This window comes from Merops nubicus, unplaced genomic scaffold, assembly GCF_000691845.1.
Source record: "Merops nubicus isolate BGI_N331 unplaced genomic scaffold, ASM69184v1 scaffold15207, whole genome shotgun sequence".
NCBI classification, from domain to species: domain Eukaryota; kingdom Metazoa; phylum Chordata; class Aves; order Coraciiformes; family Meropidae; genus Merops; species Merops nubicus.
In genome coordinates, this window is record NW_008621118.1 from 1,942 (window position 1) to 15,062 (window position 13,121).

The window sequence follows — 13,121 nt, forward strand, 5'->3', positions numbered from 1 at the left end:
CAAGGCTCTGGGTCAGTGTGCCTCAGCCAGCCCCCTGCAGAGGACAGTGGCATCTGAGTATTACTGAGGGCAGGAAGTAAAATTAAATAAAAAAAAATTAAAAAAGCAATCTGCAGGTGTAATTGGCCCAACGTGTTGCTTGTTGTGGGTTTAATATGTTCCTGCAACACAAAATGTTCGTTCCAGCTGTGCTCACTGAGGTCGATCTGAGACACAGTCACAGCAGTGTCCTGGTTTGTCAGGAGCTACTTAGGAAGGACTCAAGAACACAGCCAGTCTCTGAGGTTTATCCCTCTCCTAGCTCTTGCTTGCCAGTACTTTCACATTTAAAACTATTCTGGGGAGGATGAATTAGAAACTGATGATGTGCTCATCAACCCAGTATCAAGAAACATAGACTGGCCATAGAAGGGGAAAAAAAGGCTAAAATAGAGCCTTTAATAGCCTAAAATAAATCCTTCATAGAGGCTGAAGAAAAATGTAAAAAATGCTATCATCTCCAAGACTGAAATATTTAGTTACTTTAAATCTTTCTAAAAATGTGTGAAACTGGGTAACTTGCCAAAAAGATCTTCAAACCCTGCAGTTCACAGGAGTGATACCAGAGTTCAGTCCATGTGTCACAAGTGCTGCAATATCCTAAGGACTGCTTCAGGTCCTTTTTAAAATAAGATCTAGCCATAAGGTCCAACCCCCATTTCAGAGAATCCCCATGGAACAGCAATTACAGCTAATAAATGGTCAAAGGCAGGATTTAAGTTCAGGTGCTGCAGCACTGGACTGACACATGAGCTTTTACTAAAGGCACAGGAGGACTCCCAGTTCCTAATGCTCCTTTTTCTTTGCACCGTTCCATTTTGGTTTGTGTGCTCAACAGCAGTGTGAACACTGCAGTTAGTAGAATGCTCCCTATAAAAATAATATGGAATAAACCATGTTTGGACACCTAAGAATGTGTTTATAAGTAAATAAACCTTTGTGTCTCTAACCCAAGAGGGAAGGTGAGGAGTGAACAGGCAGTTACTGAATTCCTCCTGACTCCAGCCAGCTTTCCCTAGCTGAGAAAGGGATGTTTAACTTGCAAAGTTCAGAATTTGGAACATAGAATACTTAGGAAAATTTTTAATGCCAACCCACCCTCTTTATTAAGTCTTCAAGTATTTTTAATAGTGCAAAATATTGTTTTGCATTAGTACAATAACTATGGGAATTCACAGTCAAAAAAAAAAATAATCTTAAAAGATTTCCAAAGTCAAACAAAAAAATTTTTAATACTGTATTTTTAGCAAGAACATTTTTAACAAAGAAGGTGTACTTTAACTTAATATGGTACAACAGAGAAACCATACTTAAAAGTTTCCATTATCTAACACTCTACTGCATATTCATTTTTTCATCTTAAAAGACCAAAAGCCAAGCTGAACTGAGCATAAAAAAAAGCATCAATTATAATCCTCGTAGGACGTCAGCTGTTAGGGTTTAGCTCACACTTTTGAATTGGTCATCTAATGAAAGGACAATTTTTTACATCATTCTTTTAAAAAATGTACACACATTTCTTTTTAAAACGTAATATATATCGAGTATCTGCTTCAGTAAACAAAGCTTAATTTATAAACACAATCGAAACAGCTCCATGTTGAACAGTTTCAGTGATAAACTGGACTTGTATGATGTACAGCCAGTGAGGACCTTTGTGGCTTAAAATCATTGTGCCATTGCTATACAGTAATAGCTACCTCCTTAGGAAAAAAAAAACAAACAAAAAAGAAGTTCCTTTTTTGGGGAGGGGTGGGAAGGGGGGAATAATTCCTGTATGTGCTTAAAAATACTAAAACTCCTTTCTATCTCCGGGGACCTAAAAATGATCTGTTGCAACAGGCTTGGTTTGGTATGGGAAGCTTGTAAAAAGTCTCAATATTTCTTAATACGGCAGTTTTTGATGCAGCAACAGTAAATTGCTTGAAATTGTCCTTCAAGTTTCATGCTACAAATCCTGTTCTTCACACAGTACTGAAGGCATCAAAGGTTGGAAGGGACGTTTTTTCATGAACTATATAGTCTTCAAATAGTGGTCATTATACATTTTTCAACAATAGGTGTTTCCTTCAGTACATAATAGTAGGTTTGATGTATGTTCTGTTTTCTGGAAGAAAAAAAAAATAGAAGAAAAAAAGTCAATCACACAGATTTATAATGAATTGAAACTCAGGTGGGTTTCCTGAGTTCTTTGTAGACCTTTTTTTTCTCCTAGAGCCAAATTATCTGATCTACAAGTGATATAAACTATCCATCATGGAGTACCTTTTGCAGAGGGAAACGAGGCACCAGATGACAGAGTCTTGGAGAGCCCTGGAGAGGGGAATGTGACCAGAGGAATGAGCTCGTCCCGGAGCACCCACCCTCCAGCCCAGGGGGAGAGGTGTGGGCACTCAGCTGGGCTCAAAAGCCACCAGCCTTGCCTCTGACAGCGCCTGCCAGCCAGATCTGCTGGGTAGGAGCTATAAATACTTTGACTGGCATTTGATTTTTCATCAAACACTCATTTTCCTGCTTTTATTTTTCAGAAGGCAGCCTGTGTTGCACTGCATGCCTCTCTCAGGCAGAGGAGTAACACGGCCTCAGCTCTACAACCTGCCATTATGACATGCACAAAACCTTCTAAGAACAGGGTGTTAAAACAAAATTGCGTTGCACTAAAAAAATGTAATAGAAGTAAATCAATATCTGTTCTTGGAAAATTGTTCTTTCATTCAGGAACTGCCGCAGTTCTTTTAAAATTATTTTTCTTTATTTAGGGAAACAAGTAGAAAGCCACTTATTTCCTTCATAAAAATAGTCCTAGACATAGCAGCTATCAACTGTGATTTTTCACATTAAGCAACTGTAAGCTCAGAGAAAAAAATAAGTATTAAAATGCCTACAGAAACTCAAGCTAACAAGAATCCATACTCTTGTTCATTATGCGATGAATCATGAATGCACCCAGCTAAACCCACAAGTATGATCTTGAAGATGATGGCAAAATGATAATATTGAGAAGCATTTTGTATAATGTTGACATCTACCCCGTCCCTGTTTTACATATGCCAATACTGAACACTCCTAAGGAAAGAACAAGTATTGACCTGCTAACTGACACTGATCCTTGGAGCAATCTCAAAGTTTGCCACATTTCAATTTCAAAATGCATTTCAGCTATAATATGAGTGATTTATCATTTAGCAGGAGCTGTCAAAGTAACCTCCTAGATAAAACAAAAACATCTGGAACCATAAACAGAGGAGAGCAGTAGCTGAATTTTAATCCAAATCCGACATGTTCACTTCATTAGGAACAGGAAACAGCTAATTAGTAATTGAATGTTTCATGGTTTTAAGGAGGCTCAGACTCTCCAAACAGAGATGATTTAATATGTATTTTGGATGTAAACAAGAAGAAGGATCAGAAGAGCCGGGGACACAGCATCTCTGGAGGAACATTTGGGAGCAAAGGAGCCTCCAAAGTGACTAAAATTAGTTGCAGGCCTTTGGCTGATGACAATTATTGTCTTAAACTTAGCAGGGCAAGTATTAAAGCCTGGGGAGGTATTATTGATCAGTAAACAGAAAGCACAGAGCTGAATATTCTTTTTTTTAAAAAATAAAGCTCTCAGTTATTCTCCAGAAATGAAAATAGCTCTTTGTTGCTGTGCAATAAACTTAACTCCATGGCATTAACAACGTCACGCAGCAACCACCTATGAGGAATTAAAGTGTTTGGAGCATCTGTGCTGCCACTTACACACCAAAGACAATGTGATGTTGTCAACTTCATCTTCCTGAAGAATATTCACCATCCCCTCAGTGTGGCTGACTGCAACCCACATACCATTTTACTGTATTATATAGCGAAGATTTGAATAAATCTGTGTGCAATAAATGTATCCTTTTATTAGGTTTATCCCTTAATCAAATATTCATTTATGTGGGCTTCATTCTATTAAAAAATGAAATTATACAAAGGTGAGCAAAAGCGTAGATTTACAGTAGTTTAAAGCCTAATCTCATTCTCTAGGGGTAATATTGACAATATAAAAACTGTATAAATGATATTCCCTAACACTAAAATATGCTTATGAGCCCCCTGTGCATGTTATACTGCTTTACAACCCACAGTGAAATGCATGACTGGCTTAATAAGCAAGACATTTAGAAAGGATTTTTTTTCCCCCTTCACAATGTGTAAGACAAGTAAAGATCTCACAATTTCTGTGAGCCAGAGCCTACGTTCATAATTGCAATTTTCCCTCAGGATGGTGTTGTCTTCCCTGAGCTGTTAGCCCAGGGTATACATTCATCTCTTGCACTCTCTTTTAGCAACAGCATCATTGGTTCCTTTTTTTCCAAAGTTTTAATGTCTGTGTGAAGGACAAATCCAAAAGCAATAACTATCATCTGCATATTTATTCACATTTCTCTTTAATTTTTTCTTCAGCCTCTTTAGCACATCTGAATTCTCTGAATCATTTGTGAGGCTTTGTTTGTAGTACCTTTAAGTCAGCAATTCAGCTGTATTTCCAGAGATGTACTTTAAAGCAGAGCTTCCACAGGAACCCTCCCAACCTGCATAAAGAAATGGGCCCCAGTGATGCTGGTGTGCAAATCCCACCCAGGAAGGGGAGTGACGTGATGCAGCCACCACAGCTACAGCTTGGGACTGCCCAGGGAGCGTTGGCAGGAGCTGCAGGAGAAGGTCACTGGAGGAAGGGAGTTTGGGATCCGCTACATAATGAGAAAACCAGGAAAAATCTGTTCCATCAGTAACTGTATTCACACGATTTAAAAAACAAACCCCAGCTCTATGTGTTGCAGAGAATATGGGTAGCAGAGGTGAAAAACTAAACTGACAATCCCATTTTGCAGATTTAGATGAAAGAGTTGGGAGAGCTGCTAAAATAAAGGTGAGGTAGAGGCGAGAGGTGGCTGCTCCTGTGGATGGAGGAGAGGAGGGGGCAGCCAGGAGCCAGACCCAAGTGCTCCCTGAGGCTCTGCACAGCTCCTGCTCCAGGGGCTGGGCCAGAGTCTGATACCAGCCACAGCAGAGCTGGGCAGGAGCTGAACTCCCCACCCTTCTCAGGCTGGGTAAAAGCATTTCAGCTGTATCAGAGCCAAGTGCAGCTCTGGATGCAATAACACATGAAAATACAATGCCCTGACAATAAATCCACGCTGGGGCTCATTGGTTTGAATCAGTCTCTTATTTTGTAGAAAGAAAAACCAGAGAACAGTTTGCTTCTACAGTGGATGACATCCCTCAAATCCCTTCTTTCTCTAACCCTCCCGGCAAACAGGTAAGGACCACAAAACACACAGGAAAGGTTCCCTTCACAACCATGAAAAAAAATTAGACCTAGCCTGCAGCCAGTTCTTATGGTTTTGGGCTTGTCATTCAGCTGAATGACTAGACTGAGCAAAACTGACTTCTCCACCATTTATTAGCTGTCCAGCAAAACTTTTCCCTTCCATTTATCTGCAAATACTCTCCAAGCTGACAAGTGAAGGAGAAAACACCAGACACTGTGAGCAGGGCATGGCTTCCTCTAGGCTCAAGGAAAAACACAGACAATAAATGCTGCTTTTGCAAGCAGTTTGATTTCATTGCTCTCAACCCCTGGCTCCTTCCAATCCCCTCTCCTCCAGGCCTGAAGACGTGCAGTCCCTGAGGAGACCTCTGCTCCTCCACAGTGGGCAGGACTGGGTACAACCCCTCAGCATCACCCCCTCAGAGGTGCTGCTGTGGGGGTTTCTTCCCCATTTACTTTGAGCTTTACACTACTGAGTTCACTCTGTCAAGTATTTCCACATTGGTGTTAACAGCCCTAAAAACTTGTAGAGAAAATTGGATTTCTAGTAAGAAACAAGAGCCAAGGACAAGGGTATGTTCTCTGAATACAAACCATGCAGATGCTGCGTTGCCACTGTCGGTTTGGGCAGGCAGAGATAACGTAGTGGGGCCTGCTTGGAAATACTCAAGCCTACTGACAGTGAATTATTGAATAAATGTTTTAGCCCGTTGTAAGAATATAAAGATACAGACCTTCACACTCAACAGCCTCCCAGGGAAACCTTTACCTACCTTTTGTTTCCAGTAAATGACCAAATCTGAGTTTCCTCCCTCGTATGTGTGTGTATGTGCTTAAAGTGAGAGAGTCAGAAACCCACCGTGTACCAGAAGGAGAAATAACACTGCCACTAACATCAGCCATACTGTTATTTTTAAAGCACACAGACTTGAAGAGAGTTTTCTAGAAACACAGCTAGAGGTGTAATAATTCAGAGCATCCAGAGCAGGACACGTGCTAGAGACAGAGCACGGCCTGGACAGGAGGAAAAAGAAAAGGCCCAAGACTAAAACAAAGACAGGGAAGAACTCACTCACAAGGCAAATACCAGGACTCTGTTTAATCTGAAGAGTTTCTAATCAAAGGGTTCTGGTCTTTTCTCCTGTAAAACTCTTAAGTGTTTGAGCATTTTTTTCAGTGACAGCAAGACCAAGACAACAGCACTGTAACTTCCAAGATGTTGAATGTGTCTCTTACAACTGCAGAGTACTCAGAAATTCCATAATGTTCCTGGTTTCAGTGGATTGCAGGATTTGCAGGTGCAAGTTGATATAGCAGCAAAGTTGTTCAAACTCTTGAAAGCACAACCCCTCTGTTGCCTGTCCCTCTTGCACCCTTTTTACCATAGACTGGACCTGAAAACTGACCAGTTGTATCAGAATATTGAAAAAACACAGCCTTCTTTTCTAAACAATAAACCCCAAACTATGTTTCCAACTTCACCAGTCCTTCCTCTCTGGCAAACAGATAAAAATGAAAAGTTATTCATGGTTACTGGAAGGTTTTGTGCTAAACCTCTGCCAGGTTATTTCACAAACAAAAGCAGCAGCAGCAGCAGCAGCCCTGGGTCACTCTCCTGTTGCAGTGAACCACGTTTCCTTCAAATCTTGTTTTCACCTCAGGACGGTCCATCTGCCCATGAAATTTAGAGTCTTTTTACTTTTTGTAAATTGTTATCATCGAGTATTACAGTAACATCTATTTTTTAAAATTTTAAGATAACATTGCTTTGCTGATTGTTCCAATATCCCCTAACAATGAAATATAGTAATACAAAAGTTAACTAAGGTATAAACATGCAAAAGGAGAAGTCTCCCTGCGATCATAAAATGATGTTATTTTCTGTTCAGCAGTTCATGTTACTGCTGTTCATGCTAATTAATTAAAGGAGCTGTTGCTGTAATGTGCAAACAGGGAATCTGAGAAACTGAGAGGGCTTTTAGGTCTCGGAGTGAAGTTAAGTCAATCTGGGCGCGGGCAATCAAATGTAATGAAATCACTTGTCAGTGCTAAGCTTGCAAAAACTGTGAAGTTTGACTAGGGAGTAAAAGGATTATAATTAGATTTCCAATAGGATAATAACTAAATGGCAGAAAGCAGTAAAGAGAAAATATTACTTTGTTAGCTAATGGTGCTGCTGTTCGGTTTTAGTTTTTATCAGCACACTTGTAGTTGTGCTAATTTAATTTGCTTTTATCAGCAAAAATGCACTACTCGAATGGTACTTGAATGTCATTTGCAAAAATCATCGATCTGAAGGTGCACTTAATGACACCCAGTATGTTTGTTTTATGTGAAACGGAGATTGGTTGATAAAATGGTTGATGCACTATCTTGCTGGCCCACAAGTGAGTTATGGAGGCAAGACCAGGAGGGCATCTGTGAGCATGTATCACCCTCTCCTGCACCACTCAGCTGGGCTGGGACTTCATGACTGAGTACAGCAACTATTAGTTTGCTACTCTGGCAGCTAAAAAGCTTCTCTCAGATCAAGCTGTGCTGGGCTAGAAGGTCAGGTATACAGAGGATGAAGACATTCGGCTGTAACGTTCAAGAAAGTTTTAAGTCTTGCCTGCACAAAATTTCTGTTCAATTAATACACAAAGCATAAAGAAATGAGTCAAGTAAACAGAAAAGATTTATAACGCAGATCAGAATCCCAGTATATGAACAGCTTGTGTTAATAAAATCACTTTAAGAAACGAGCATAAAATATGATATGACTTAATCACTGTGAAAGGTGGCTGCACAGAATTCTTGTAATTTTCCTTTAAAGTGTCTTAAGGAGCTACTGGCAGTGAAACTAAATGAATTTCCAGGGAGAGGCACTGCATGAATGATAGATTTCTGTCCAGCAGAGCTATTGACAACAGAAAAAGGAAGGTCTGCATTGATGCTAAAGCTTTTTTCTGTGCAATAGAGAGAGATTTTGGAAGTTTGGAAACAGCTTTGTCTTAGGGATATGTGTTTTGACCTTTCCTGCTCGCAGGGCACACAAAAGGCAGCAAATGAAGGGGGCAATAAGGGAGTGTGCTCCAGTTGTTAAAGACAGCAGTGCCACAGTAGCTGTCAAGTACAGCAGTTGTAATCATAGGAAAAGAGAACAAAAAATACTACAGTTTCAGCATAAATAAAAATTAAAGAGATGGTGCTGCAGGACAGAACAAAAACTTCCAGATGCTCCTTTGCTAAGGCTTTTTACCTGAACAAAAACTTCCATGTTTCAAAGATTGTTAAAACTAAAGAATGATGTAGTTGGGATCAGATTAAAAAAAATCCCAACCAAACAACAAAACAACAAGTCACAAAAACCCATCCTGAAATAAATATCATAAAATCACAAGGTGGTCTTGTATATAAAAAGACTACAGGAAGTGTAAGAACGTTCATTTAATTCCTTCTAGTCAGTAACTGGTTGTTGGAAGAGGCTATGCATCACTTTTCCCACAGTTAGTTATAACATTTTTTGATAGACAGACACATTTGAGCCAACTGTAACTTTCTTCCTTGAATTGAAAATTGGAATGAATTTCCTTTTTTGAGTGGATTCTGTCCAGATGCATCTTTGACGCTCAGAATCATTTTGGAAGAGCACTGAGCACTCAGCTGGTATCAGAAATAGATCAGAAATATTAGGAATGTTTTATTTGTCAAATTTAGATACACGTTTCCCAAGTGCTTATCCAATATTTTTTACTTTTTCTGACAGTAATGATCTTCCAATTGCACCCTTTTAGAGCACAACTAAATGTGCACATATACACACACACATATGTTATATATGTATATATATGCATTACAATAAAGCTGTGATTGTCCTTCATAATCCATAGCATATGAACCTAAACTCACAAAAAGAGACAGCAGTAAAAATATTTGAAAGCTTTCCTGTACAGATGTCAGCTGGAGGACAGATGCATACTAGAGGGATGCAAAGTCAAGCCTTTAACAGTGGAGAAATGCACAAAGTGATGTTTGTATCTATAACTGCACTGCAGCCCCTCTTCTGGCTGCACAGAAGTCTTTAGTCACTTCACCACACATGAATTTTTACATATTACCATGACCTGATTCAGTAGAAAGACTGGAAGGGCTCTAAGCTCCTTCTCTCTCCAGGCTGCTGTAGTAGCCAGGGTGGTGTCTAATGAATGTGGCACAGGACAGAAGGGACAAGAAGTTTGGGTTTATAGAACACCAACACTGCAAACCTTGGACTTTCTCCAAAGTCAGAGAATTTCTATGTTCAAATTGCTCAGGCCAAATTTTACCACAGGTGACTACAGGTTTTCTGTGTCTCTAACAGACCTCCAGTGGTAATGGAAATAACCTTTAAGATCTCTGTTATCTCAGCTCCCCTAAATGATGATCCCACAACTCCCTTCCTGCCCAGGCCTACGGCCAGGATGCATTTATTGTTTTTGGGAAGCACTCAGACAACACATGAATGCTCTGTATTCACAGTCACTGAAAAGTGAGGGAAGTGGAGCACCACAGAATCACTCAGAAGATGACCATGACTTTCCCCTTCCACTTACATTTTATGTATTGTTTTTGAAAACACCTATGATCTTGATAGACAGGTGAGGATCAGAGGTGAAATATTAAAAAAAGAGCAAGCATCTGTAAAATCACTTGTGAACTAAGCATATTTATGAAAGCTAAATATGAGTTTCCCACACCTCTATTTAAACAAATATAATTTCTGGTCTTGTAAAGTACTGATCTTTCAAAGGTTTTCTGTACTGAACAGGAAAATAAAAGAATGTTCTGCAATTTACATTTATCTCAAAGCAGGAAAACAGAGACAAAAAATGATTCTGCATTTCATGTAATCTTTAATATGGCTCAGGAAACAGGTAGGTGATGGGATGTGGTACGTACTGCACCTTGCATTGCTGCACTGTCATGTTGGGTCCCGTTGTGTTCTATTTCCATATCTGGGATTCCAGCATCTGAAAGACATGACACACTGAAGATTAATGTGTTCCCCTTTGTCCTTCTCTCATGCATCTTTAGAAAAATATTTATAGCAAACTAGGGTGATCTCCAAGTTACAAGGTCTTGCATTAAACATTTGGTCTTCATAGAATTTTTAGTAGTAAATTGTTTCCAAAATGTGCAAACATTATTGGTCTCACAGTGAATTATTTTTAACGTGCTTCAAATTTGTCTGACTACCAGATAATAATCAACACATGATATTAATATGTCTGTAAAATTATTTTGGAGAATGAGGGCATCTGACATATGAAAAATACAAGTCAAAATTAAACTGTGATAATATTAAATTACATTGACTCTACTACCCCTGTACCTGTAAAGTCACAAACAGAACCCAGCCAGTGCCAGCCCACACGTGTGTGTGTCAGTTTGTAGGAGTGCATGCTGTAGATGAGGACAGTGCCAGCTCAGCTCAGCTCAGGGTGTTGTGAGCATGTGTTACCACCCAAACCGAAATTACAGATGTGATATTCTGTGAAGCACTGCCAGATTTCTGAGAAGAGCTTTCCAAAATGGACTGTGCTCTTTTTCCCAAGTTGAGAAAGAGTCTGACAGTGATAAGCACTTTTGAATTATTTCATTTCATATTGATAATGATGCTCTGTGCCCAGTCCTCCAGGGTGGGGGCGGGGGCTCCAACACCCCGGGGTGTTACGGTAGCAGATGCCATTATCCACCTTGTGCCAACAAGGATTAGCATGAAGGGTATGTGATTGGAATCCATGGTACCTCCAATCCTGGAGAAACATCTGCTTCCCTTATAATACAGCACTTAGAAATTACAGCAAGAAAAAAACCCCACACCTGAGAGGGAGTTGGGGATACAGTCTGGAAGTTCTTCTGTGTAGAAGCATGCTGTGGACTTTCCCAGACAGCAAACAACTCTTGCTTTCCCAGGTCACTTGAGTTGGAGTGTCACTAAGGTGACGTTGCTGGTCACCCTACAGCCTAACCAACTCCATGTCAAAGCAGGGCAACCCACTAAAGTGAGGTCCAGCTGCTGAAGAACAATATCTTCATAATATACGTGGAAATTAAATATATGCATATACAGCCCTATAAATATATATGACCTAATAAATAATATTTGCAAGTATACAGTTGTTTCTTATAAAATGACTAGTGAATGCTGTGAGAAAGGGTTTCCCTTATTCAGATTCCTGTTCAGAAGGAAAGTTCAAGGCACTCATCTACTAATCTAAAAAGGTTCTTTCTTCTCAAACCTTTTAAAGTACGTGGTGTATATACGTAAAATGACAAAGTCATCTGTAACTAATAACAGCATCTGTTAAATGAGACAGACTGTCAGAGTTAAATTAAAAATATTCAGAATAGCCCTTCACATTTTGTTGTCATAAAATTGTACCTGCAATTAAATTGTGGATTAAGATGCTAATGAGCTACCTGATTTGCATGTGCAATCAGATTAGCATGTAAATATCAGCTTCTTGCAGGCACTAACATATATATGACTACCTGAGTGTGCCTGCAAATCAAAACGTTAGCAGCCAGGCCCCCAATAGCAGATGTAAAGCTCTGTTAATCACATTGCTGGCATGTGGGTACCCTTTAATTTGTGGCTTCCAGAACTGCTGAGTTCTCATAACTGTCGTGCGAGCAGCAGGTGCTTCCCTCCAACGGCAGGATCTGGGGGAAGCACCTCACTGAACACCAGGATTTTTGGGTTTTCTGACATTCATCTCAAGGTGCTGTCTGCGGGATCTGTGGAGGTGGTGGAAGAGGTTTCTGCTGGCTCTGTCCACCCCCTCTCCTTGGGTCACTGCCCCTCGTCCCGTGGAACTGCAGCTGTACACCCACGGCTGAGTGGCCGCCTCCCACTGTCCCTGTCAGCACAGAGGCAGGGCCAGCCAGCTCCTGGTTACTGTGATATGCTGGGCTATAAAACCCAGCAGATGAGAGTGCCTCTGAAAGATGCTGCTCTCCTCCTTACAGAGCTTATGTCTCTTAGGTGCTCTAGATAAATCACAGCTCACAGTCCATTGCAGAGTCAGGTAAAGAGCCCTGCACGAACTTTAAAACCAGTCTGGGGAGCTCTCACAACTGGGAACTCAACAGAAGCCAAAGTCATTATTTTTACTCGCCAGTTCAAGCAGTTTTTGCACTCTGCTTATGTCTTTATGGCTCAGCTGCTAGCAGTGCCCAAAGAAAGCAGCATGAAGTTCACCTCATGACTACAGGACATAGAAATGCAGCAGAAACTGAACAAAACTGATCCTTGAGCCTCTGGAGTGACTGTGGGGTAGGGACATGCAGACCAAACCTTAGCTACAGAACTTGAAATTAATTACAACTCAAGTACCTTCAATCTTAAAGATTCAAATCAAAGCCCTAAACTTTGGCCAGAACCATATTAAGTAGGAGAGGCAAATCCTCCCACTATCCAAAATATAATCACCCTGTTCAGGAGATGAACTGATTTGCTTTTGTTTCACAAGAATATTTGGGAAGTATTCAAAACCTAGTCAGCTCTGAAAGCTGATACATATTTAACAAACTTAATAGGTCCTGAGGCTGAGCAAACTTCAGCCAAACGGCTTTTAAAATGAAGCTCAGCAGTTCTAAAAATGAATCTGCTGGGAGAGAACAGTTCAGAGAACCTTACAGGAACCAAATTTCACATTGTCTTAGCTGGCACTGTAACAGATTTCTCTGGTAATATATTCAGCATTTCTTGTCATGTCTGTGTAAACTGCTCTGTCTGTTTCTCTAGTTGCAG

The 13,121-nt window shown here is 40.2% G+C and overlaps 1 protein-coding gene across 1 annotated transcript in view; it reads right to left on the reverse strand.

Annotated features, from left to right (window-relative positions):
• Positions 1–1,252: 1,252 nt before the first annotated feature.
• DACH2 (dachshund family transcription factor 2) overlaps positions 1,253–13,121 on the reverse strand; it is a gene marked incomplete at its 5' end in the record, with an annotated part of 136,552 nt that continues 124,683 nt past the window's right edge. Inside the window, 2 exons of the mRNA XM_008944358.1 lie at positions 1,253–2,146; positions 10,270–10,335. Coding sequence (XP_008942606.1) covers positions 2,109–2,146; positions 10,270–10,335 — 104 coding nt within the window. The remainder of the gene's footprint in view (positions 2,147–10,269; positions 10,336–13,121) is intronic.